Source organism: Lineus longissimus, chromosome 1, assembly GCF_910592395.1.
Source record: "Lineus longissimus chromosome 1, tnLinLong1.2, whole genome shotgun sequence".
Lineage (NCBI taxonomy): Eukaryota > Metazoa > Nemertea > Pilidiophora > Heteronemertea > Lineidae > Lineus > Lineus longissimus.
Window position 1 is genome coordinate 18,591,821 of NC_088308.1, and position 23,778 is coordinate 18,615,598.

The following is a 23,778-nucleotide window of genomic DNA, read 5'->3' on the forward strand; positions in this document are numbered from 1 at the left end:
ATTTAGACATTTTACAAAATATTTACAAACAGGATTTACAAATACATTCATACATTCATACAGGACAAAAACGTTAAAACGTCTAAAAGTTGACGTTTTTAAATTACACTTTTCTCAATCAATTCAGTATCAAGTCAAAAAATTGTCATCACGGAACCGTTGTGCTCACCTACTGCCCAAGGAGATGTACCCATGGACAACATCTTCATCAACAATTTGGGGTCCCTGGTAAGCCGTAACAAAACATGCATGCATGACACCATTGTCTAATGACACGCTTTGAGAACGGCTCACTGTGTGACCACTAGGAAGGATCAGTCTTTAAATTTTCAATAAAACAGTGAGAGATTATCGAACTGTTTTAGTTCAACTTGAAAGATATTTTGGCATTTCAAAAAGGAGGAAATTCAAATTCAACATATCACTGTTGGTCATTTGTCTCGAGCATGAAGGTACATGTATTGAGCAACTGAGCCAGCCAGTGTAATGTAAGGTCCGGGGCATCGGAGCCCAGGTTATGTCAGTTGATTATGTGGTACTGATGAGATTGAGAAACAGTATGAAAGGCCTACAGTTCCATCAGACACATGTGTTCTTGTTTCGTGGGGTCAGCGAAACAACAACACATGGACCCCATGTCTAAAGTGATGGATATACCAGTAATTAAATAAATATCTGATGAATTCGGTGATTTTTAAGCAGGAAATAACTTTTCCCTGAAAAGAATTTCAGGGTCCTCATATGCCCAAGGCGGCTGTTGGCTTCTCTGGTAACCACAAACAACCAATCCCCCCCCAAATTGTTGTTTCTTCTTTAATATCTTAAGCACAAAATTTAGCTTGAAAATTATTTTGTTTAGGTTCTGGTGTGCCTTATCATTGGCTCCCTTGTTAGCCAGAAACAACCCAACCCCCCCATAATTTCAATACCTTCTTTGAAAAGTGTAAGATTTTGATCCATGGCACAAGTCATGGTCACAACCAAACATAGATTAAAATAATCTACGCTTGTCATAAGCAAGGTAAATATTTGCCCTTTCACCATCAGAAAAATTTGAATTTTCATTAAATCACCTTTCGATCAGATATTTTAAAAAACAATAAGAAAATTGAAAACAATAAAGCCTACGGTGACAATATACAATCTAACCGTCGTACTGTTACTTGACGGCGATGGGAGCATGGTTGGGATGTGCTGGGTCAACAACATCCTTCTCCCTTCTGTGGGATGGCTCATCATGCTGAAAAGAAAAAGACACCATGAAATTAAGGTTGTTCATGTAGGTGCACATGCTCAAGTTGATAATTCAATGTCAAGGGGCCATTTTGCCGACCGTATTGATATATTGTAGTAGTATAGCAGACAATTCATGCTGGTTAAAAAATGTGCTATAAGGTTTCAGACAAAGAACTTTTCGAAAACATCTTCTCTGTTAAACCTTCATCCAGGACTCTCACTCTGAGCGCTGCTTTGGATTAGCAAGAGACACAAATCTGTGTTCCTCCTTGACATGCTTGATTTCATTACAATGACTAATTTTATCCTTAAAAAAAACAGCAGTTTCAGAGGGAGGTAATTTAGGACTAGAATTTGAGAGGTTTGGTCAAATGGGCGGTTCGGTTAAGGAACATTTTCCAAGTCGATTTTTGAGATTTCAGAATTGATACCGATTTGGAGGTTTTAGGTTGTCTCGCCAAAACCATGAGGTTAAGCTCCACCCTCACGGTTTTGGTTACCGACGTTGCACCAACCCAAACAGCCTACCGGTGTAACCATAACCGCTGAACTCAAAATGAGGCTTTGTTGGCACATGAAGCATCTAAGTGCGGTTCATTCTAAATCCAGGTGTTTTAGGATACTAGTTACAATGCGATTTTCATCAGAATTGCACAGATGATAGTTTTAACCATTCTTTATATTTAATGCAAAAAAGTTGTCGCCATAATACTGCTCATATTATAATGCGACCATGAAATTCATCAAGATCATATGATACAATTTTGATAGTTGAAGAAAAGTTTAACTGCATGGAGTTTGATTGATGGTCATTTGAATAAACCACATGTCACTATTCTGAATGAAGTCTTGCAATCATTTATGATAAATTCCTTGCGAAGATATAATGGAACCATTTCAGGGAGGTTGACCGACTCCTCAACACAATTACATTCTATGATTTTGGCCTACCCCGTATTGATATTTGGTTGCACGAGCACATGTAGAATTCACCATCTATAATCTAGTGAGTAGCACTATTGAATGGTGTTGACTTGGGTAGACGTCATAGGAGTTGAAAATGTCCTCCTGGAAAAAGCATCCAGCCCTTTTGTTTTTGGATAGATTATGGTGTGTGGTTCTATAGAGATCCTGACCATCACTACCTAAGGCCGAAGTTACATAGACCTCATTCGTTCATTTACCACGAGTCACTTTCCGGGTTTTTCTTTCATTCCTCGGTGAATGCACGCCACAAGGCCGTGCATTCACAGGGGAAAGAAAGCAAAAGGGGAAAATGAGTCCTGGGAAATGAACGAATGAGGTCTATGTAACTTCGGCCTTAGGGACCACTACCAAGTCTTCAGCTGTTGTTTATCAGCAGTAGCTGATGTTCATGCTCATTACAAATAAGTGCCCGGGCAGTTTTCCAAAGAGAGGGAATCAACAGGCAGCCACAATGTAGGCAAGACAGAGTTACACAAAGTCACCAATAGGGTTCTCTCACATCTCAGCGTATGTCGAAACTATTCACGCTGTATGAGGGATATATTTAGTGCTGAATCTAATATATCTGATATCGGGTAAAAAAAAGGCTGCTTATGACTCCATATGTGACTCGCTCTACCAAAACTAGGCGCTTGTCGCATCTGAACTCGACAGGTTGATACGGACTTGTTGTTCATTTCCCTATTGTAGACCTTTTGTGAAATCTATTACAAACTGATTTGGTCACATTTCACAAAAGGCCTACAATAGGGAAATGAACAACAAGTCCGTATCAACCTGTCAAGTTCAGATGCGACAAGCGCCTAGTTTTGGTAGAGCGGGTCACATATATGTGACCCAATCCAGCAAAACCAGTCGCATGTCGCTCTGAGCTTGGCAGGTTGAGACTGACTGTTGGTTAATTTCACTATTGTCTGCCTTTTGTGAAATCTGACGACAGCAATTACTTCTATTATCTCCTGGTGTCATCTTGGCTCATCTTATGTGCGACATGCGACTTGTTTTGCTAGAACGGGTCACATATATGTGACCCACCACGACAAAATGAGTCGCATGTCGCACAGAAGATGAGCCTAAAATGACACCAGGACATAATAGAAGAAATTGATATGCTCCGATTTTACAAAAGGCAGACAATGGTGAAATGAACAACCAGTCTGTCTCAACCTGTCAAGCTCAGAGCGACATGCGACCTGTTTTGTCATGGCGGGTCACATATTTGGCTGGCCATTCCCACCAAAAAAAACTGCACTCGTCCATGTAAGCCAGCATATATATTGTGCGATGTCACAAGATAGTATGTCATGTCATAACGACCTCTGTTGTGGTGAGGTGCATCATTTTCATAATTGCCCCACGCTATTGTCTCTGGTAATTTGTTAGCTGAGTCACTGCCTGTATGTGGACCAGTTACTCAATGACCTCAGCTAGTAGTAATGCTGATTCCAAGTCAAAAAAGAAAGGAATCTGTGATGATTGCGAATATTGGGAGAGGCAGACTTCTGATGAAGTTGTAATTGTTATCATTTGTAGCTGTCGGTCTAACTGGATATTTGTCAGCAGACCATACCCTATCGCATGCCTATCTTAAGAAAATGTGTCAGATAGGATGCTATGAAGGATTCTGGTGTAGCAGGAATATTTGTCCCAGGATAGAATGTCACAGGAGCAAATTAATCTATCATTCAATTTAAGCTAGAGAGTTGAATAGCAAATGCCTTTGGTCTTAATAGAACTATACCTTAATTCTATGTAGGACATTTAAAAATGCTACAGCGGCTTAGGCTTCAGCCTACCCCGTATTGATACTTGGTCGCACAAGCACATGTAGAACGGTCCTCAATTCAACATCTATAATCTAGTGAGTAGCACTATCGAACGGTGTTGACTAGGGCAGACATAGGAGTTGAAAATGTCCTCCTGGAAAAAGCATCCAGCTCTTTTGTTTTTGGACAGATTATGGTGTGTGGTTCTATAGAGATCCTGATCATCACTACCTAGGGACCACTACCAAGTCTTCAGCCGTTGTTTATCAGCAGCAGCTGATGTTCATGCTCATTACAAATAAGTGCCCGGGCAGTTTCCCGAGAGAAGAGAGGGAATCAATCGGCAGCCACCAGGTTGGCAAGATAAAGTTACACAAAGTCACCAATAGGGTTCTCTCACATCTCAGCGTATGTCGAAACTATTCACGCTGTATGAGGGATATATTTAGTGCTGAATCTAATATATCTGATATCGGGTAAAAAAAAGGCTGCTTATGACTCCATATATATTTTGCTGGCCATTCCCACCAAAAAAAACTGCACTAGTCCATGTAGGCCAGCATATATATTGTGCGACGTCACAATATTGTATGTCACGTCATAAACGACCTCTGTTGTGTTGAGGTGCGTCATTTTCATAAGTGCCCAACGCTATCATCTCTGGTAATTTGTTAGCGGAGTCACTGCCTGTATGTTGACCAGTTACTCAATGACCTCAGCAAGTAGTAATGCTGATTCCAAGTCAAAAAAGAAAGGAATCTGTGATGATTGCGAATATTGGGAGAGGCAGAATTCTGATGAAGTTGTAATTGTTATCATTTGTAGCTGTCGGTCTAACTGGATATTTGTCAGCAGACCATACCCTATCGCATGCCTATCTTAAGAAAATGTGTAAGATAGGATGCTATGAAGGATTCTGGTGTAGCAGGAATATTTGTCCCAGGATAGAATGTTGCAGGAGCAAATTATTCTATCATTCAATTTAAGCTAGACAGTTGAATAGCAAATGCCTTTGGTCTTAATAGAACTATACCTTAATTCATTACTATGTAGGACATTTAAAAATGCTACAGCGGCTTTGGCTTCAGCCTACCCCGTATTGATACTTGGTCGCACAAGCACATGTAGAACGGTCTTCAATTCAACATCTATAATCTAGTGAGTAGCACTATCGAACGGTGTTGACTGGGGCAGACATAGGAGTTGAAAATGTCCTCCTGGAAAAAGCATCCAGCTCTTTTGTTTTTGGACAGATTATGGTGTGTGGTTCTATAGAGATCCTGATCATCACTACCTAGGGACCACTACCAAGTCTTCAGCCGTTGTTTATCAGCAGCAGCTGATGTTCATGCTCATTACAAATAAGTGCCCGGGCAGTTTTCCGAGAGAAGAGAGGGAATCAATCGGCAGCCACCAGGTTGGCAAGATAAAGTTACACAAAGTCACCAATAGGGTTCTCTCACATCTCAGCGTATGTCGAAACTATTCACGCTGTATGAGGGATATATTTAGTGCTGAATCTAATATATCTGATATCGGGTAAAAAAAAGGCTGCTTATGACTCCATATATATTTTGCTGGCCATTCCCACCAAAAAAAACTGCACTAGTCCATGTAGGCCAGCATATATATTGTGCGACGTCACAATATTGTATGTCACGTCATAAACGACCTCTGTTGTGTTGAGGTGCGTCATTTTCATAAGTGCCCAACGCTATCATCTCTGGTAATTTGTTAGCGGAGTCACTGCCTGTATGTTGACCAGTTACTCAATGACCTCAGCAAGTAGTAATGCTGATTCCAAGTCAAAAAAGAAAGGAATCTGTGATGATTGCGAATATTGGGAGAGGCAGAATTCTGATGAAGTTGTAATTGTTATCATTTGTAGCTGTCGGTCTAACTGGATATTTGTCAGCAGACCATACCCTATCGCATGCCTATATTAAGAAAATGTGTAAGATAGGATGCTATGAAGGATTCTGGTGTAGCAGGAATATTTGTCCCAGGATAGAATGTTGCAGGAGCAAATTATTCTATCATTCAATTTAAGCTAGACAGTTGAATAGCAAATGCCTTTGGTCTTAATAGAACTATACCTTAATTCATTACTATGTAGGACATTTAATGAAACGGCCAGGGGCCATTGTGCTCACCGTATAGATATTTGGTGCTTTGGAATTCATCCAGATTAAGAAACGTACATGTATAGTATATAGGTCAAACCAAAGTCGGTATGACATGTGATGTATCGTTGCTTGGAGTAAGTACCAAAAGAATATCATCAAAAACAAGTCACTAATTAACGAGATATTGCACTTTTTACCTATTTTAGTTTTGGCCTCCTGGTGGCCGAGTTGAGTACCAGATCAGATCGAAATTCCGTGTCCGAGGTTACATGACGAAGGGAGTCATGTGTAAAAAATTTCAAGTTCAAAGCTGTAGTGGTTAAGAAACGTGCCATAGTTACAATCAAACGACCAATTTACACCATTTGACCTCTGTGACCTTGAAAAGCAGGTCAGATCAAAAACTCATATGATATGTGATGTATCCTTGCTAGGAGAACCTACCATAAAAATGTTATTGAAAACGAATCACTAAAAATAAGCAAGATATTGCACTTCTTACTTTTTCCATTATGGCCCCCTGGTGGCGGAATAAAGAATCAGATCGGGCCAAAATTCGGCATCAGAGGTTATCTGATGTAGGGGGTTATATGCACCAAGTTTCAAGTTCATAGCTTTACTGGTTAAGAAACGTGCCATAGTTTACACTCTAACGGCCAATTTACGCCATATGACCTCTGTGACCTTGAAAAGTAGGTCAAATTGAAAACCCGTAAGGTATGTGATGTATTCTTCCAAAGAGTACCTACCATAAAAATCTTATCGAAAACAAGTCACTTATAAGCGAGATATCACACTTTTTAGATCTCCACTTTTGGCCCCCTGGTGGCAAAGTTGAGAATCAGATCAAACTGAAATTCAGCACCAGAGGCTATGTGATATAGGGGGTTATATGTACCAAGTTTCAAGTTCATAGCTTTAGTGGTTAAGAAACGTGCCATAGTTTACACTCTAACGGCCAATTTACGCCATATGACCTCTATGACTTTGAAAAGTAGGTCAAATTGAAAACCCGTACGATATGTGATGTATTTTTCCTAAGAGTACCTACCATAAAAATCATATCGAAAACAAGTCACTTATAAGCGAGATATCACACTTTTTAGATTTCCACTTTTGGCCCCCTGGTGGCAAAGTTGAGAATCAGATCAAACTGAAATTCAGCAACAAAGGCTATGTGATATAGGGGGTTATATGTACCGAGTTTCAAGTTCATAGCTTTAGTGGTTAAGAAACGTGCCATAGTTTACACTCTAATGGCCAATTTACGCCATATGACCTCTGTGACCTTGAAAAGTAGGTCAAATTAAAAACCCGTACGATATGAGATGTATATTTGCTATGAGTACCTACAACAAAAGTTTCATCGAAAACAAGTCACTAATAAGCGAGATATCACACTTTTTAGATATCAACATTTGGCCCCCTGGTGGCCAAACAGAGAATCAGATCGGACCGAAAATCAGTGTCACAGGTCAGCTGACCTAGGGCATTCTGTGTACAAGGTTTCAAATTCATAGCCCTGGCAGTTAAGAAACGTGCCACTGTTAGGATACGACGACGACGACGACGACGACGACGACGACGACGACGACGACGACGACGACGACGACGACGACGACGACGACGACGGACACAGCGCTATCATATAGACTCCCCTTACGGTGAGCCAAAAATGCTACAGCGGCTTTGGCTTCAGCCAACCCAATATTGATACTTGGTTGCACAAGCACATGTAGAACGGTCTTCAATTCAACATCTATAATCTAGTGAGTAGCACTATCGAACGGTGTTGACTGGGGCAGACATAGGAGTTGAAAATGTCCTCCTGGAAAAAGCATCCAGCTCTTTTGTTTTTGGACAGATTATGGTGTGTGGTTCTATAGAGATCCTGACCATCACTACCTAGGGACCACTACCAAGTCTTCAGCCGTTGTTTATCAGCAGCAGCTGATGTTCATGCTCATTACAAATTCGTGCCCAGGCAGTTTTCCGAGAGAAGATAGGGAATCAATCGGCAGTCACCAGGTTGGCAAGATAAAGTTACACAAAGTCCCCAATAGGGTTCTCTCACATCTCAGCGTATGTCGAAACTATTCACGCTGTATGAGGGATATATTTAGTGCTGAATCTAATATATCTGATATCAGGTAACAAAAGGCTGCTTATGACTCCATATATATTTTGCTGGCCATTCCCACCAAAAAAAACTGCACTCGTCCATGCAGGCCAGCATATATATTGTGCGATGTCACAAGATAGTACATTGTAGTATGTCATGTCATAACGACCTCTGTTGTGGTGAGGTGCATCATTTTCGTAAGTGCCCTACGCTACTGTCTCTGGTAATTATTTAGCTGAGTCACAGGAGCAAATTTATAATCTATCATTCAATTTAAGCTAGAGAGTTGAAAAGCAAATGCCTTTCGTCTTAATAGAACAATACCTTAATTCATTACTATGTGGGACATTCAAAAATGCTACAGCGGCTTAGGCTTCAGCATTACTCGAGTTTTGTTGATCAAAGACCAGTTCTGAATAATCAGAATTTTTATACACATGGTTGTTCGAAATCATGATGCATGTTCAACTTGGATAATAGATGGTTAAGCTAAACTGAGTTGGCCATTGGCCATTACCGGTACGTCAATGTTCCAGCTTGGCCTTTGTTTTAATTTAATAATAATATATCGACCAAATCTTCGAATTGAGACCCTTTGCTTGTTTGCTATACATTAACTGAAGTCGGAGATCACGCCTCCTTATTACTGTCCCGCTGCCACAATGGCGTTCTTACGAGAAAAGGTTGACCTCAGTACTGAATAGACAATGCACTGAGAGAGAGAAAAAATTGGGTACTGTTAAATGTACTGTGAACACAATGAGGCGGTTCCTTTGCCCTCCCAGTCCTATTTGTATAGAATCGAGAAAGTACGACAGTTTTCATGTTTTCAAAGCATTTTTCCTTGTGAAAACCATATTTCTGAATGACGCAATCATATGGAAGAGCAAGCTTACATGTGTAGAACATGTAACAGATAAGGATACGAACATTCCTTATTGTCTTGTTCTTTTTGCAACATTGTATTGATTTACTAATTAAGATTGGTATTTCTGAATGATGCAATCATATGGAAGAGCAAGCTACATGTGTAGAACATGTAACTGAGATAAGGATACGAACATTCCTTATTGTCTTGTTCTTTTTGCAACATTGTATTGATTTACTAATTAAGCTTGGTCCAAACTATCATCACCGTGAGTTAAGATGAAAATCGCACAGTAATTGGTGTCGCAAAAACAACGTTGGAAAATTGTTCCTCAACCTCTAAATCAGGCCAATGGCTACAACTAATCAAGGACATTTGAAAAACTGAAATTGATTTGTTTATATTACCGCGTGATGGCATCCTTCCGAAGGTATGAGATAGGCCGTCCTCATGGTGGCTGCAGGATATCATGTCGGGGCCCTATGTCCGTAGCTTTCCCTCAGTCCAGAGAGTCCCTTTGGAGTTGGATTGTCATTATAGTCCATTAGAAGATTGTCAGTATGGTCTATTAGAATGACGGACATTTAGGTGTCCAATCGATCCACACAGCAAACACGTTCCCTTCGTGATCTTAGCGAAAGTTCTCCTTGAATTGGTCTGTCAAGGCATCGTTTGCTGAACTGTGGTTCGTCACTCCTGCACATGGATATTCCTCAGCGCAACCATTCGATCCACTGAATCCACTCGAATCTCAATTGTCTGCCTGTATCTGTGAGCGACTGGAAAACAAAATTTAAGGTTACTCCATTTTTCTACGATCATTAATGCACTTGTGCCATTGAGCCTTTCATTCAGTTTCATCAAATTCACCAGAATCACAACCCTTAAATCCTACACCGTTCGTTATAAACGAGAAGTTTGTAATTGAATTTGAAATTTCCACCAATTGCACAAATATGTACTAAATATAGATTTCAGCACTGGCACTGCCGCTGTAAATACAAATACCAGAAGCACCCAGTTTCAGCAAACTCGTATGCATAATAACATTGTGTATAACTGCAATTCTATTTTTCAGGACCACCAGCAATTACGAACAGCGTACCCCTTAAGCTATAAAGCCCTCACTCAGCCCCTTATCTCATCGCATCTCGACATCTTGTCTGTCCCAAAGTACAATTTGCAAGTTTCAGGTTTCTAGTCTTGATATCAACAATGGTTGAGATTGTCACCCTACTTTTAACTCTTACCCCAGTCCATGCGGAGAGCTTTCAGTGGAACTGGAACTCAGATTAGCTGCTCAATCAGCACTACAACCTGAGCATTGTCAACCGGTGAGCCCGGTTTCACAACGGCTTGTCAAGAGACCGAAACCACTGCACAACTGCGGCTATTTTACTTTTATTTTTGACACAGTTTGTGTTTAGTAGGAGCGATGCAGTGACAAAACCATGGATGGAAAATCTAATAGCCTGTCTATTTTCAGTGCAGCCAAAGAACATAAGGAATATTTATTGGCATACCCTGTAAATACATTTTAGGGCTGGGTTTGTTCAGTTTCTTGAGTACATGTATGTTATATGCAGGTCCAAGGTTTCCCAATCGACGTGCGAAATCTCCCTGAAGTTGCTGAAGTCTTCAAGCAATATGGGGGTATCGTTAGCATAGCGCATCTCCGCCCAAATAATAAGGTTGATCAAAACAAGGCAGCTGAAGCCGGTTTTTCAAAAATCATCGCTAGTTTCTGGAAGGGGTTGGATGTTGTTTAAGAAATGTGTTCTTTTCTTAATTTTCTAAAAGCCTTTACCGACGACCACAACACTATACTACTTTACACTTGATTTGCAATTCAATTTCAAACTGAGGTTGCTTGTGCAGTTGGAAGATAAAATCCACCATTTTGCGACTCTACTTTACTCAGGTAATAAAACGAACTCGGCTCATGGCGTGTTCACCCATATATTGTCTTGTCATCTGTTTATATTTACCATATATGCTTTGGATTCCTTCGTCATCCAAAATCTTTGAGAGTCACATCTACCATAGCACGAATTGTAGATCTTGGTGAAGTGGTTGGATCTTCTCGACAGCCATCATCTCAATCTGCAGATAACAGGAAAAATACATTTAAGGACCTATATCTCAAAATGAATAGATTGAAACCAAAAGATTTATTTTTTTTCCTTTGGGTGAGATGGTTGTCACTTTAAGTGTCAGGTTTCGTTTTTATAAACTTTCTGGCTTCACTTTTTAGCTCACCTTTCAGGGGAGCTTATACGATACCAATTTTATTTGTCGAAGTCAGAGTCTTCAGTTTTTGTCATAATAAGGGGGTAGAGGGTTCACAGAAAAGAAATAATTTCTTTTGGCTTCAGTCTGTTTCGGATGATTCCTAAGTATATATGTTGACATTAGTTTCAATGTCACTCTTCTTTTTTAATCATTCTTCTCTGATCGACTCCTAATTACTTGGTCGTCAATGTTCAGATCAAAATTTCAGCTTTAAAACCCTCTTCGCTCTACAAAAAAAAATGTGCAAGTTGGCAACCACTGTAAAAGTTAAAATACTCTACGTTTGTTTTATTTTGACTGATAACGTAACAATGACCACGATGTCACTGCAAGCATCTAGTGACAGTGTCAGTAAGGCTTTTTGTATGAAAATATGCCTCGATTAAAGTTACCAATGACTGCGTCCTCCTTCAGACAGCGATCGACTTTCATCTCTGCAACATCACTCCGCAGTACATAGAGGGTTACAATATTATATGGAATATTTTAATCCACCATGCTTATGTCTGATATTACTAATAACCATACATAAAATCTAACTCGGATTTGTCCAAATAATCTAGATCATCAGGTGGTGTCACTCGGGATAAAAGTTCATGACTTGGCCACCAGGATGCAGGTTCGGAGACGTGAAAAATGATTTTGTTCTCTCCATCACAGCTGGTTGGACAGTTATGAGGTTTGTTTCATGAGTAGATATAACATTAACCAGGACTAAGTGATACCCACCCTGTAGACTGCAACAACGTCTTTTGTGTCCCTTGTCCTTGTGTCCCTCGTCCTTGTGTCCCTTGTCCTTGTGGCCCTGGACCTTGTGGCCCTTGTACAATGTTGGATTGGGCTGCCTAAAAAGAATCATATTTTTTGTTGAGGGGTTTATCTAATTTCTGAGTCTTTCTACTGCATGCTGCATTCACACTGAATCCAACTTAAAACTGTATTCCAGGGAGCACTCTCCAGAATACGAATTGGCTACACCAGTGCAACTCTTGCAGCGTATTGTAGTAACGTGCCTTTCGCGGATGAATGTCCCAGCCCTTTGTTGTGATTTGAAGATAATCAAGTCAGGAACAAGGTAGTGTGCATGCCCCCTGCCAATAGACTGGTTTAATATGTATTAACGCCCACACTACATGTTTCAATGAGAATCAGTTAATGCGATTTCAATAAACCACAATTAATTGTATATTGGAATCAAATTGGTTGAAGCGGTTTCAAAACAGTATGAACAGAATTGAGTGTGGCACCTCAATACGTATAAAAGTTGAAATTGTACGTCAGATTAATACTTTTTTCAGAGTTATTTTAATTTCTTTGTAATGTTTCTTTTATTCCAGATGTAACTGAGGACTTAGTGATGCTTACCCTGTATGGCTCCAACATTGGCAGCAACATATTCTTGCGGTCCATCCAGTGTCTTCTCGGCTGACGAGTTGGAGGCCGGCTCTCCTTCTTCATCGCCGTCTTGTCGATTTCAGGGGGTGTATATTATTAGCTTTGTGAGGCACAAGGAGGTTAAGAACACTGTTGTTATCCAAAGAGCCCAATGTCTTCGTCAATAGTACTAAACTGGTTTAGCACAAGTACCACACGGACACGCCTGACATTTCGTCCGACGAAATTCCGCAGGCTAACAACAGGTCTCAACCCCAGTCATTCCATCCCCCTCGAGATCAGGTAGGGGATCGCTGGCCAGCTATTGCTTACTATTGTCAACAGTCGTAAGACTTATCCCGCCAACACTCTAAAACAAGGGGACCAATTGAATGACTAGCGACACGCAACCGTTTATTGCCCCCATCAATCAACCACAATGACTCAAGGGGAACACGTACTTTGAACCTAAGTCCATGTCATCACCGTCGAAACTTAGATGAGGACCGTGGAACAAAGTGGCAAGCATGCCTGGGACCCAGCCACCGCGCTTTGGACATGAGATGAGATAGACTCAAGTCGCCAGTCACGATAACCAAATACACCAAGCGTATAGCTTGAATCGAACCCGATCTATCATTGTCATTGGTCACCTGGCCTGGCCTGGACAACTGAAAGCTGAATAGGTTAAAAAAGATGATAAGCAGGAACCAAAAGAATAACGACTATAATAGCTAGATAAGTACGATAGCTAGATAACTACGATAACTACTCTAACAACTACAATAATGACACTAGCTACCAAATGAGCAAGTTAGTGATCAGACACACTTCCAACTCTCACAACAGTCACCATAGTCTCCCCCCCCCCCCCCCACACGACCTCCCGCACCCTTTTCCTATCCGGTCTCAAACACACACACACGCACACACACATCATATACTGTGGTTATGACTTTTGAACAATCCACTCGCATGAATTGCTGATGGAGGCGTCACTGTCAATCTATATATCAATCATGCTCAAAACTTGGTGTACATTTTTGTGCATTTTATAAAATATTCTTGGTATAAAAAATGGCAAAATACAGACAAGATGGTTCTAAATCCTTGCTCTCTCAGGAAAGTGCATATGAAAAGGTCCTCGCAATTGGGATAAAAGTTGTATGTGATTTGTGATATTTTTTGAATTTCAGTATTAGTTCATATACCTCATTGATAAGGCTTGGTCAATGAAAACCGTTCGACTTGCTTACTGGTTTGTTATATCTTTCACTAGTCATACTTACAATATTCAACTCTTAGTGCATTGGCTTCTATCAGTTTTTACCACGTGATATTGCTTTGAAACCGAAGCACTGAATCCAGGGAAATCTGCCATGAGCGTTGTCAGTTAATTCTTTAGCTTGCTGGCAGATTGCTGTAACTAAGAGTGACACATTTGGGGACTGACTTTTCACTTGTGGCCTTCAAAAGTGTTGTTTTACTATTTTATTCTGATATCGTTTAAAAAGATTTGACAGTGGCATCTCAATCAACAATTTGGGCAAGTTGTTACTTGATGCATACCCTTCATCAAATCATCTTGCGGTTCATCCAAAAATCTTCGGTTGCAATTGCGGACAAGGTTTGTGGCATCTGTAATGATAAATTGGAACAAATGCATAATGCACTATTACAGCAATTCTAGTGTTTTAAGTAATAGTCATGAAATTACTGCCTAAATATGATGCTGAAATACATAATTTTTAGTCATGAATTACGTTTCGTTCATGGAATTGATGGACTTTATTCTTTTTATTCCATACAAAGTTGCCATTCTTACGACTTGAGTGATAACAAGGACTCGTACAATTTTGGGAATTAGGGCGTTGAGATTTGTGTTGGGGAAGGGTTAGGGTTTGAGTTAGTGCCAGGAGGAAGGGTTAGGGTCTGGGTTAGGGTTAGGATTAAGACATAAAAGTGAATATGACTGTCGTAAGAATAGCCAGTAGTTTGTATGTAAATCCAATGGGACCATCAGAACAACAGCTGCGGGCTTGTACTTATGTAAACGATGTGAGCTAGTTCATTTCTCAAAACTCGTGATCAGCCCAGAGATGGCATCACTGCTTCAAATATGGTCTCCTGATTTAGTGACCCGATTGTACTCTCCAGTTTTTTTGCGCCAAAGCATGGAAATTCTAATATCTTTTGTCATTTCACATCGGCACCTCTTAACCAATTGGAAAGTCGGAATCTAATAGTATATTATACATACCGACATGTAACCCTTCACCTTGCAAACCATACCAGCGAGAATCTTTCGTTGCAATTGCGGACAAGGTATGCTTCATCTGAAATGATAAATTGGCACAAATGCATAGTTCCAAATTTCTTAAGTTGACAGCAAATCCTAAATGTAAAATTCATAACTGCAAAAATCTGAACTGTAAAAATCCGAACAGCAAAAATCCGAAAGGGAAAAATCCCAAAAATGTTCAGGTACGGTAGGTAAAAATCCGAAAATTTATAAAATTTTTCAGAATCTTTTTCTTAATATTTTTCCTACTTTTTATCTATTTTGGTATATGTTTGTTCCATTTTTTTCAACAAAATGTGTTTTTTCCTGTTAGATTTAGTTTAAAAATTAATAAATAATGTTTTTTTCAATTTGTTTTCAAATTGGTAAAAAATTCTAAAATTAGGGATTTTTACCGTTAGAATTTTTTACCGTTGGTGATTTTTACCATTGGAATTTTTACCATAAGGATTTTTTACTGTTAGGATTTTTAACGCGTACCATTATGATTGGGTTGACTTGACCAACCTATCAAGGTCACAGGGTTCAATTTTCATTATTTCACCTGCTGGTGGTATGTTTTGTCATTATTCAATTGAGATGGTTCTTATTTGGTTTAAGGGTGGATAAAAGTGCCCTCTATGTGTACGCCAAATTTCGGCAAGATCAAAATTCAAATATGGCCGTAATCACTGAAATTTCATATTTTATATATATCGAAAATTGATGCTTGGCAGTTCGTGTTTTGGTTTTAGTATGATGACTGGTCATACTGCCATTGTGCCTTTCGGCAACCCTTAAAATGGTTCTTGGATGTAGATTCTTTCTCTTTATTGAAAAATACAAGGTGAAAATACAAAGACAAGTTGCCCTCTTCAAAAATCCATTAGACCTACAAAAACTAAAACATGAATAACGTCAAGATTCAGTTAGACAGAAGGTGATACCCACCTTGTAGAAGATTTGTGCTAAACACAAGTAATTTTGCTATTTCGGATGTTGAAAAAAGTCAAAATTCGAGCAAAACCATGTGCACCTTGCTGCAATGAATGTTCAGCCTGCACGACACACTCGAAGCCAAAGCAAGCATTGGAAGGCATAAAATGTGACAGGTAGTGGTTTTATGTAACACTCCCACACATTCTTTCAAGGTTGGCAATGTCTTTTGTCGCTCTAAACAATCAAACAAAGGTGTCAGCTGGCCATGGCTAATCCAAGTTGGTAATGTCATAAGGAATAAATAAGTGACCAGTTTGATTTGAGTGGGACTGCATGATTTGAAAATAGTATAGGGTGTTAATCAATAATTGGTAGTGGTAATGTTGAATATTTTTTCGTATATAATTGGTTTTTTTCCTAAAACAGTTTCTTGCAATAAAAACCAAAAGTAAATCATGATGTGGTTGGTTTGATATTTGTTTGCTTGCAGACTTTTCACTTGATTTTATTGATTGGGGGTAAAATGATGAATATGAGAAATTTATGAACATTTGGGGGGGGGGGGGCAATGAAAAATGATAGCCGGTCAGGGATCAACGGTCTCTTAAAAAGGAGACAGAAATGAGAGACTATATGTGATTTATTTCAGTCAAATCTCAAGTTAATGTGGTCATCTAGAGCTGGGATGAATTAATATTGGCGATAAATAAACCAGAGTTCACATTGAATAGTCTAACTCTAGCATGTATCCATCATTCCCCTGATTACTGAAATAATTTGCGATCACATTGAATCTCCAGCTTGAAGCCATCCTTCAGATCACCACATTAACTTGAGTTCCCATTGAATGGTTCATCACCAGTATCAATCCACATCCCTCAGACAACCACATTAACTTGAGTTCCCATTGAATGGTTCATCACCAGTATCAATCCACATCCCTCAGACAACCACATTAACTTGAGTTTCCATTCAATGGTTCATCACCAGTATGAATCCATATCCCTCAGAATGACCACATTAACTTGAGTTCCCATTGAATGGTTCGATCATCACCAGTATGAACCCACATCCCTCAGAGGACCAAATTATCTTGAGTTCTCATTGAATGGTTTATCACCAATATGAATCCAAATCCCTCAGATGATCACATTATCTTGAGCTCCCAGTGAATGGTTTATCACCAGCATGAATCCACATCCCATTGACTGGTTCGATCATCACCAGTATGAACCCACATCTCTCAGAGGACCAAATTATCTTGAGTTCTCATTGAATGGTTTATCACCAATATGAATCCAAATCCCTCAGATGATCACATTATCTTGAGCTCCCATTGAATGGTTTATCACCAGCATGAATCCCCCCCCACACCCCCCCCCCCCCCCCCCCCGATGACCACATCAACTTGAGTTCCCGTTAAATTGTTTATCGCCAGTACAAATCCTTACCTCTAGTTAGCATTGAATGGTTTGTTACCAGTATGAAGCCACATCCCTCAGATGACCACATGAACTGAAACATGTCTCGAATCTGGCCTGCAGCTTATCAAACTCCCATATATTTGATATACTTTTGGCACATTGCCATTGTCAATTGCCGCTTGCCCGAATGGCAAACTCGCCCCAGTGCTGAAATTAAAAAAATTGTAAGGAACGAAATCAGCGCCTCTAGTGTCAAGATAGCAGTCTTGCGCATGTTGAAAAATCCTTGCGTCTATTTTTGTGTACCAGGTCAAGGGTAACATGCGCAAGAGCAATCTTGTCACATGATACGCACAACATGCACAATGGCAGACGATCCAAATTTCATTTTTGTTTTCTTTACAGTCTCGTGCTGTATTTGGCTGCAATGCATTCCGGTTTCCTGCCAAGAAAGCGCAAGTAAGTTTGTCGGAGGATCAATCACGGTTTCTCAAGTTTCATAAAATCTAAAGCTGCAGTTGGCACGTACCATTCAGACAAGCAAATCACTTAATCACTCAGTTAGGCCAGAGTCTTTCTATACAATTGTATAGAAAGACTCTGGTTAGGCCTATGGATGAAATAGGCTATTATTATTGTATGTCATGTGTGTAGGCCTAGGCCTACTAATTGTAATCATAATCAATGTAGGCCTATGCATGTATCATTGTATGTGGTCACACACTGAGCGATGAGACAGTTATCTGCGTGTACACATGTAACATTAGACTTAGTGTATATTGTGTGATAATAATATGTAAAGTCACAGACTTAGTGAGCCCTCTTCTGGCTTTATGTCGAGGGAGCTCCCCCGAACCCCCCTAGGATAGCTGAAGTTTTTTGTTTTGGTAGGACTGTCACTTGATATCAGTAGTGATCGATCTATGTGCACTATTATGCAGTAGCACACATCACATGCTGTCATAAGTCATGTGCATCTTTGAATGGGAAAAACTCGGGCTCTGCGTATTCAAAGGAATCTGGCATCGACCGCATAGCATTGAATTGATACTCCACTGCACCCTCTGCCTCTGCCTGGTTCTGTTGTTGAGTGGCGTGAGGAGATTAATCCATCTATCTACCGTTAGTGATAATGATGTAAACACTAGAGCTTCATGTTTTAATCCCCTTTTATCAAGTGCCATCATAGACATGAAGGCACCACACAGTGATCTTTTTCAATTTCAGAGCTAAATGTTGATGAGGACAATAATGAACGTTTGTTCACATTGGCCTATCAAGTACAAACTTACAATTTAACAAAGTGAACAATTAACACTCCTTTATCTTAAACGTAGATGTAAACATGTAAATGTACCAACTGATGGGCTGGACCAGCTGGCCAGCTGCACAGATACGTTGTAAGCATTTATTGTCTCTATAATTTCAGAGTATGGCTTTGACAAAACAGTCTATGCAGCGACTGAACCAAAACAGGCCTGGAACTATACAACAATCCGTCCTCATGCTCACATGTTCTGGTGGCTGTACTACACGACTGCTACTGAGGGTTACTTGAATAAACCATTGGTCCTGTGGCTACAGGTTAGTGTTTTGAGGGTATGCTGTATGTTTTACAGCAAATTTCTCAGGAGATGAGGAATGTAGATCCTTGCCGCAGTGTATAACTGATAAAAACGAAGAAGATGATGACAGAATTTTGTTCTGGTCTAATGTGGTGTGTCCTAGATCACAGTGAGGAATTGACAAGCAAGATTCCAAGAAAGTATATTTCTTGTGAAATGTATGATACTCCTTTAAGGATTTCGAATCAGTGTCACGTCACAATATGATGCAGAAGTTGAAACTTCTGGATTTTGTACCTGGATGTGCTTGTGCATAACAGACTGCCATATAATCGTACTCATTCATGCGTCAGTTGATGCCATGCCTCGTTACAAAAGGGCTCAGAAAGCGAGCACCTTGGCAAGTTCAAAGAAAAAAAGGCACACTTCAAATGGAAATTAATTAAGAAAACCTTGCCTTCGCGAAGGAAGAAATTTTCAGGGCACCAAGGCAGAGAGGGAGCATTTGTTTCCATTGACACTGTGGATTTTGAGCCCTGTTACACTTACCTTGGTATGATCCTTTTTCAGGGAGGGCCAGGTGCTTCGTCTACTGGATTTGGTAATTTCCAGGAAATTGGGCCACTTGATGTTGATTTGAACCACAGGACAACAAGCTGGGTAAGTAGGTCATTTGCAACAATATTTATAGATTTCTAGTTCTCGTGACATTTTTGAACAGAAAATTATTCAGACAGATGTAATCTCATTGTTTTGGAAATTACAGTCAGTGGAATCTATAAAAATAGTAATGGTTTATGATACAGGGCTATGCTGAAGACCCACCCTGACAATGTTATCAAAAGTAAAAGCAAAATAAAGAACAGATACGAGAAAAACATAGAATTTTTCAATTTGTTCAATCACCTAAACATTGTCAAACTTTCAATATTCAGATTTCCAAGGCAAGCTTGTTATTTGTTGACAATCCGGTTGGAACCGGGTTCAGTTATGTGGATGAGGACTCAGCATACACCACCAATGTTAGTATGATCGCTGATGATCTTGTGCTACTCATGAGGCAGTTGATGACGGTGGATATACCTCACTTTCAGGTCGGTAAAGTTTGTGCAAGGTGGTATTTGGTAGTTTTGGCTCGGGAAGAAAAGATTGGTTTCTTTCTCTTAGTCATAAATTTAAAGGCAAAATTGCTATACAATACTGTGAAAAACATGATTGCTGTTTGAATTACTATCTGGAAAGCCCTGTGTGGACTATGCACATGGGTTACATAGTCATCCTTAGTAAAAGCTCATTTGGATACCAGAGCTAAAGTTTGTTTGAATATTTTTTCAGACCATTCCATTTTACATCTTTTCTGAGTCATATGGAGGAAAAATGACAGCAGCTTTTAGCAAGGCTTTGCATCATGTAAGTATATTGTGACTCAGATTAAGGCCGATGAACCTTTTATATAAGGGATCATGAGGGCTGTCCTGGCATGTGCTCTCTGGTACCGAGGATCTTAGTTATATCTCACTCAGTTAACAGCCAGGGATATCCTTGCCTCCAGAGCGATGCCACATATTTATAGAGGATTCGTGGGGCAATTCTGCATAGCAGACCAGAAGTGTTACCCACTGTCCAGTGTGGCACCTGAAAAGTCTGTGGAGTCAGCTGTTTAAAGAACACTCTTCAAATCTTTAAATCCTTGCAAAACAAGCCCCTGAACTGTTCAGGTTAAAATACATCATGATCCATGATAATATTTGTGATTTCAGGCTGTGTGGGCGACTGGGCTTCCATGCAACTTCAAGGGTCTCGTTATGGGTGATTCCTGGATCTTGCCAATATATTATGTCATGACATGGGCTCCATATCTTTATTCAACAGTGAGTAGAAATATCTTGAAGTGCCATCGTGAAAGAATGAGTGATGTTCAAAAATGGTTTTTATTTGATATGTTGATGTTGAAGAAGCAATGTAATTACACATGGTCCACCTGTCAGTTCAGTTATTCTAAAAAAATTGAAAGAGATTTGTATCTTTATTGTAAAGTTTACTTACCATCCTCATCACATGGTCTGAGTTCAAAATCAAAGGTTTGATTTTTTTCAGTCCATTGTTGATCGAAGAGGATTTGAAAACATTTTAAAGGTCGCCAAGGATGCACAAGATGCTGTTGAGAAGGGGGAGTTTGCTCGAGCAACTCAGCTGTGGAGCGAGACTGAAAATGTTGTGGAGGCGAACGGAAATGGAGTTAATTTTTATAACATCTTGAAATGGAACTCTGACTCTGTGCGGCAAATTACTGTTGAAGAGAAAAAGGTCTTCCAGAATAAACCTTACTTAGGTATGCTTGTTCAATTAATCATTTGTCACTCCTTTAGTTTATTTATTAGGACCCTTATAATGAAGGACAACTGTTAGGACAAGGTACTAGTTTGTGTGTCAACTTGAAGCAGGACACAAAAAAACTGATAAGATAGTCCTGTTTGCTTTGAAAAAGTATTAGTTTTCTCTGTGTTATTCAAAATTTATCTGTTAATTTCAGCGTCTTTATATGGTCATCATGTTCTTCCTATGGCAGAAGATAAACTCTCCAAGTTGATGAATGGCTTTGTTAGAGAAAAACTTCGCATCATTCCAAGAAGGGTGAAATGGGGAGGCAAGTATACTTGGACTATACAAAGCCTGCAAGATAATGTTTGCTTTAAAATACTTTGGACTTCACCTGAAATTGTTCCTTATTGGAATCATTTGGTGACTGCCCAAAGATTCTGCCTTCAGGCATTTATGAACAGTTGGAGTTTAGACCTTCTGGATGTGGATTTATACTAAATGCTTGCATTAGAAACGGTATTTTTATGTGTAAATATCATTCTCAAGACACCCATCGGGCCGACCCTATCTCACAGTACATCGTAACTATTCATGCTTGTATGAGAAATATGATAATCATTGAAAGAAACACAACACAACACCCCAAACTGTATGCACCAGTCGCCTAAATACTACCTATTTGACCCCCAACTCCTGCCTGTAGCCCACCTTCAAAGAAAATAAGTGAAACAGTACTTTCAATGGGAATAACCCCCAAATGATACTGAAAAACCCTGAGAAATTTATATCTTGGGGGCAGAAAGGATACGGTTTTGTATTGGGCGAATTGTGAGTTGTTGGACAGACAAATTTGAAATGCTGTTTACTAAATTTACTCTTTTATAGGTCAGTCGGGCGAAGTGTTTTCCAAACAGTCGGGAGACTTCATGAAAAGTGTGGTTGATATTGGTACGTAAGTCTGTCATGTATTCAACACTGAGGTGTAGCTTGGTCTCCTCTAGTTTTTAAAGATTAACGGACATTTATAATATTTGAGAAATACTAACCGTATATTAAATTATGCTGAAGCTCACCCATTGAGGAATTACTCTTTAAGCTTGGATCAGGACATCTTTGATACTCCTACCTTGTTTGAAATATATTGAAAATCACTGATTATGTCAGGATAGGATCAGGACTGTTAACATCAATGCCATCTATCGCTTGAATAATGAACTGCTGCTGCATGAGAGATAGCATTGCTGTTAGCCCTGCTGAACTCAATAAATCTGTTTTACGGTATTTCTCTTTCTGTTTCAGTTGACTTCTTGCTGGACATGACTAACCTGAATGTTGTAGTTTACAACGGCCAGCTTGATCTCATCTGCAATACTCTAGGAACAGAGAACTGGGTACAGACATTGAAGTGGCCTCATCTGCAAGACTTCTTCAATTCGACGAGGATTCCCATCATGGACAAAGCAACTGGGGAGACGCAGGCTTTCGTCAAACGTTTCAAGAACTTCTCGTTCTATTGGATTCTGAAAGCTGGTCACATGGTGCCTGCAGATGCTGGGGAGACAGCCCTCAAAGTGCTGGATATGATCATAAAATATTAGGTGTAACCTAAATAATTTGCAAAGCCCAGTATTTTCTCATGTCTGGTTGTTTGCTAAAACATGATTACCAGATTTTGTTCCAATTACTTACTCCTAAATGTGCAATTCGATCAAAAACATTTCGACACTGCATTTTTAAGGGCTGCTTTATACAAAATATTTGTATTAACTCATGAAAATAATTGGCTTACAACAGTGCCATGAGTTTGATATGTGCTCTTTTCCTCTTTTATAAAGGAGTTGTAAAGGTGCTTCTTATTTATTCATAACAAAAAGTAACGCAATGGACATGACCTGTTTCATAAATTCTCTCACTAAATATGATAGACATGTAATGTCAGCAGTGATAACATTTTTCTGTAGTAGGTATAGTATGTAGATTCATTTATCAATAGCTTTCGAAAAATGAGTAGGTTTATTATATGCATTAATCATGTGTGTGTCGATATTATTGGACACTTCAAACTCTACATGTAGGTTTGGTTTGTGGGCATTTCTCTATATTCAGTTTTGTGGATTCTGGTGTCCTGTAGAACTGTACAAACTTACATAACCCTCTATTTCAAATGCCCAGAAATCTATCCATCATCTCCTGAAGTGTGAACATTTGGCGGTTTACAGTATTGCAGAAGGGCTGTCCTCCCCAATCAGGTTGAGTTTATTTCCGTTTTACGGGAAAACATAGATCACTTTTTACAGCTGTGATGAAGTCTTTTTACTCCGCACAAGACAGCTTACTTTTCATGAATGTTGGTTAGAATACATGATGTATGGTTTTTTTCGATGTCGTAGAAATTACAAAAGCATCTCTTCTTTGTAAAGTCTATATATATATATGCACTTGTATGTAAGTAAAATATATTGATAGCTTATAATTA

The 23,778-nt window shown here is 39.5% G+C and overlaps 1 protein-coding gene and 1 long non-coding RNA gene across 3 annotated transcripts; one reads left to right on the forward strand and one right to left on the reverse strand.

Moving 5' to 3' along the window:
- Positions 1-221: 221 nt before the first annotated feature.
- LOC135493444 (uncharacterized) lies at positions 222-17,605 on the reverse strand. Of its 2 annotated transcripts, none has more exons than XR_010448250.1 (8): positions 17,443-17,605; positions 15,032-15,107; positions 14,341-14,409; positions 12,763-13,449; positions 12,127-12,242; positions 11,094-11,208; positions 9,513-9,884; positions 222-1,240 (listed from the first exon to the last, which is right to left on the reverse strand). It is a non-coding gene; the product is annotated as an uncharacterized LOC135493444 (long non-coding RNA). The 2 variants fall into 2 exon arrangements; XR_010448255.1 differs by lacking the exon at positions 17,443-17,605 and adding an exon at positions 16,004-16,169.
- Positions 17,606-17,763: 158 nt separating this feature from the next.
- LOC135489759 (retinoid-inducible serine carboxypeptidase-like) lies at positions 17,764-23,778 on the forward strand. The gene is made up of 10 exons (XM_064775261.1): positions 17,764-17,874; positions 18,845-18,999; positions 19,551-19,640; positions 19,916-20,074; positions 20,316-20,390; positions 20,741-20,851; positions 21,078-21,312; positions 21,514-21,627; positions 22,188-22,250; positions 22,602-23,778. Exons 1-10 carry the CDS (start codon positions 17,781-17,783, stop codon positions 22,898-22,900), a joined length of 1,395 nt encoding a protein of 464 aa, XP_064631331.1. The 5' UTR covers positions 17,764-17,780; the 3' UTR covers positions 22,901-23,778.

What these genes read in the sequence shown, in the direction of transcription:
- LOC135489759 (XM_064775261.1), top strand. Translation starts at nt 17,781, where the DNA reads ATGGCAGACGATCCAAATTTCATTTTTGTTTTCTTTACAGTCTCGTGC. An exon ending in TTAGCAAGGCTTTGCATCAT is followed by an intron (nt 20,391 to 20,740) that starts GTAAGTATATTG and finishes TTGTGATTTCAG; the next exon opens with GCTGTGTGGGCGACTGGGCT. An exon ending in CCAGAATAAACCTTACTTAG is followed by an intron (nt 21,313 to 21,513) that starts GTATGCTTGTTC and finishes TGTTAATTTCAG; the next exon opens with CGTCTTTATATGGTCATCAT.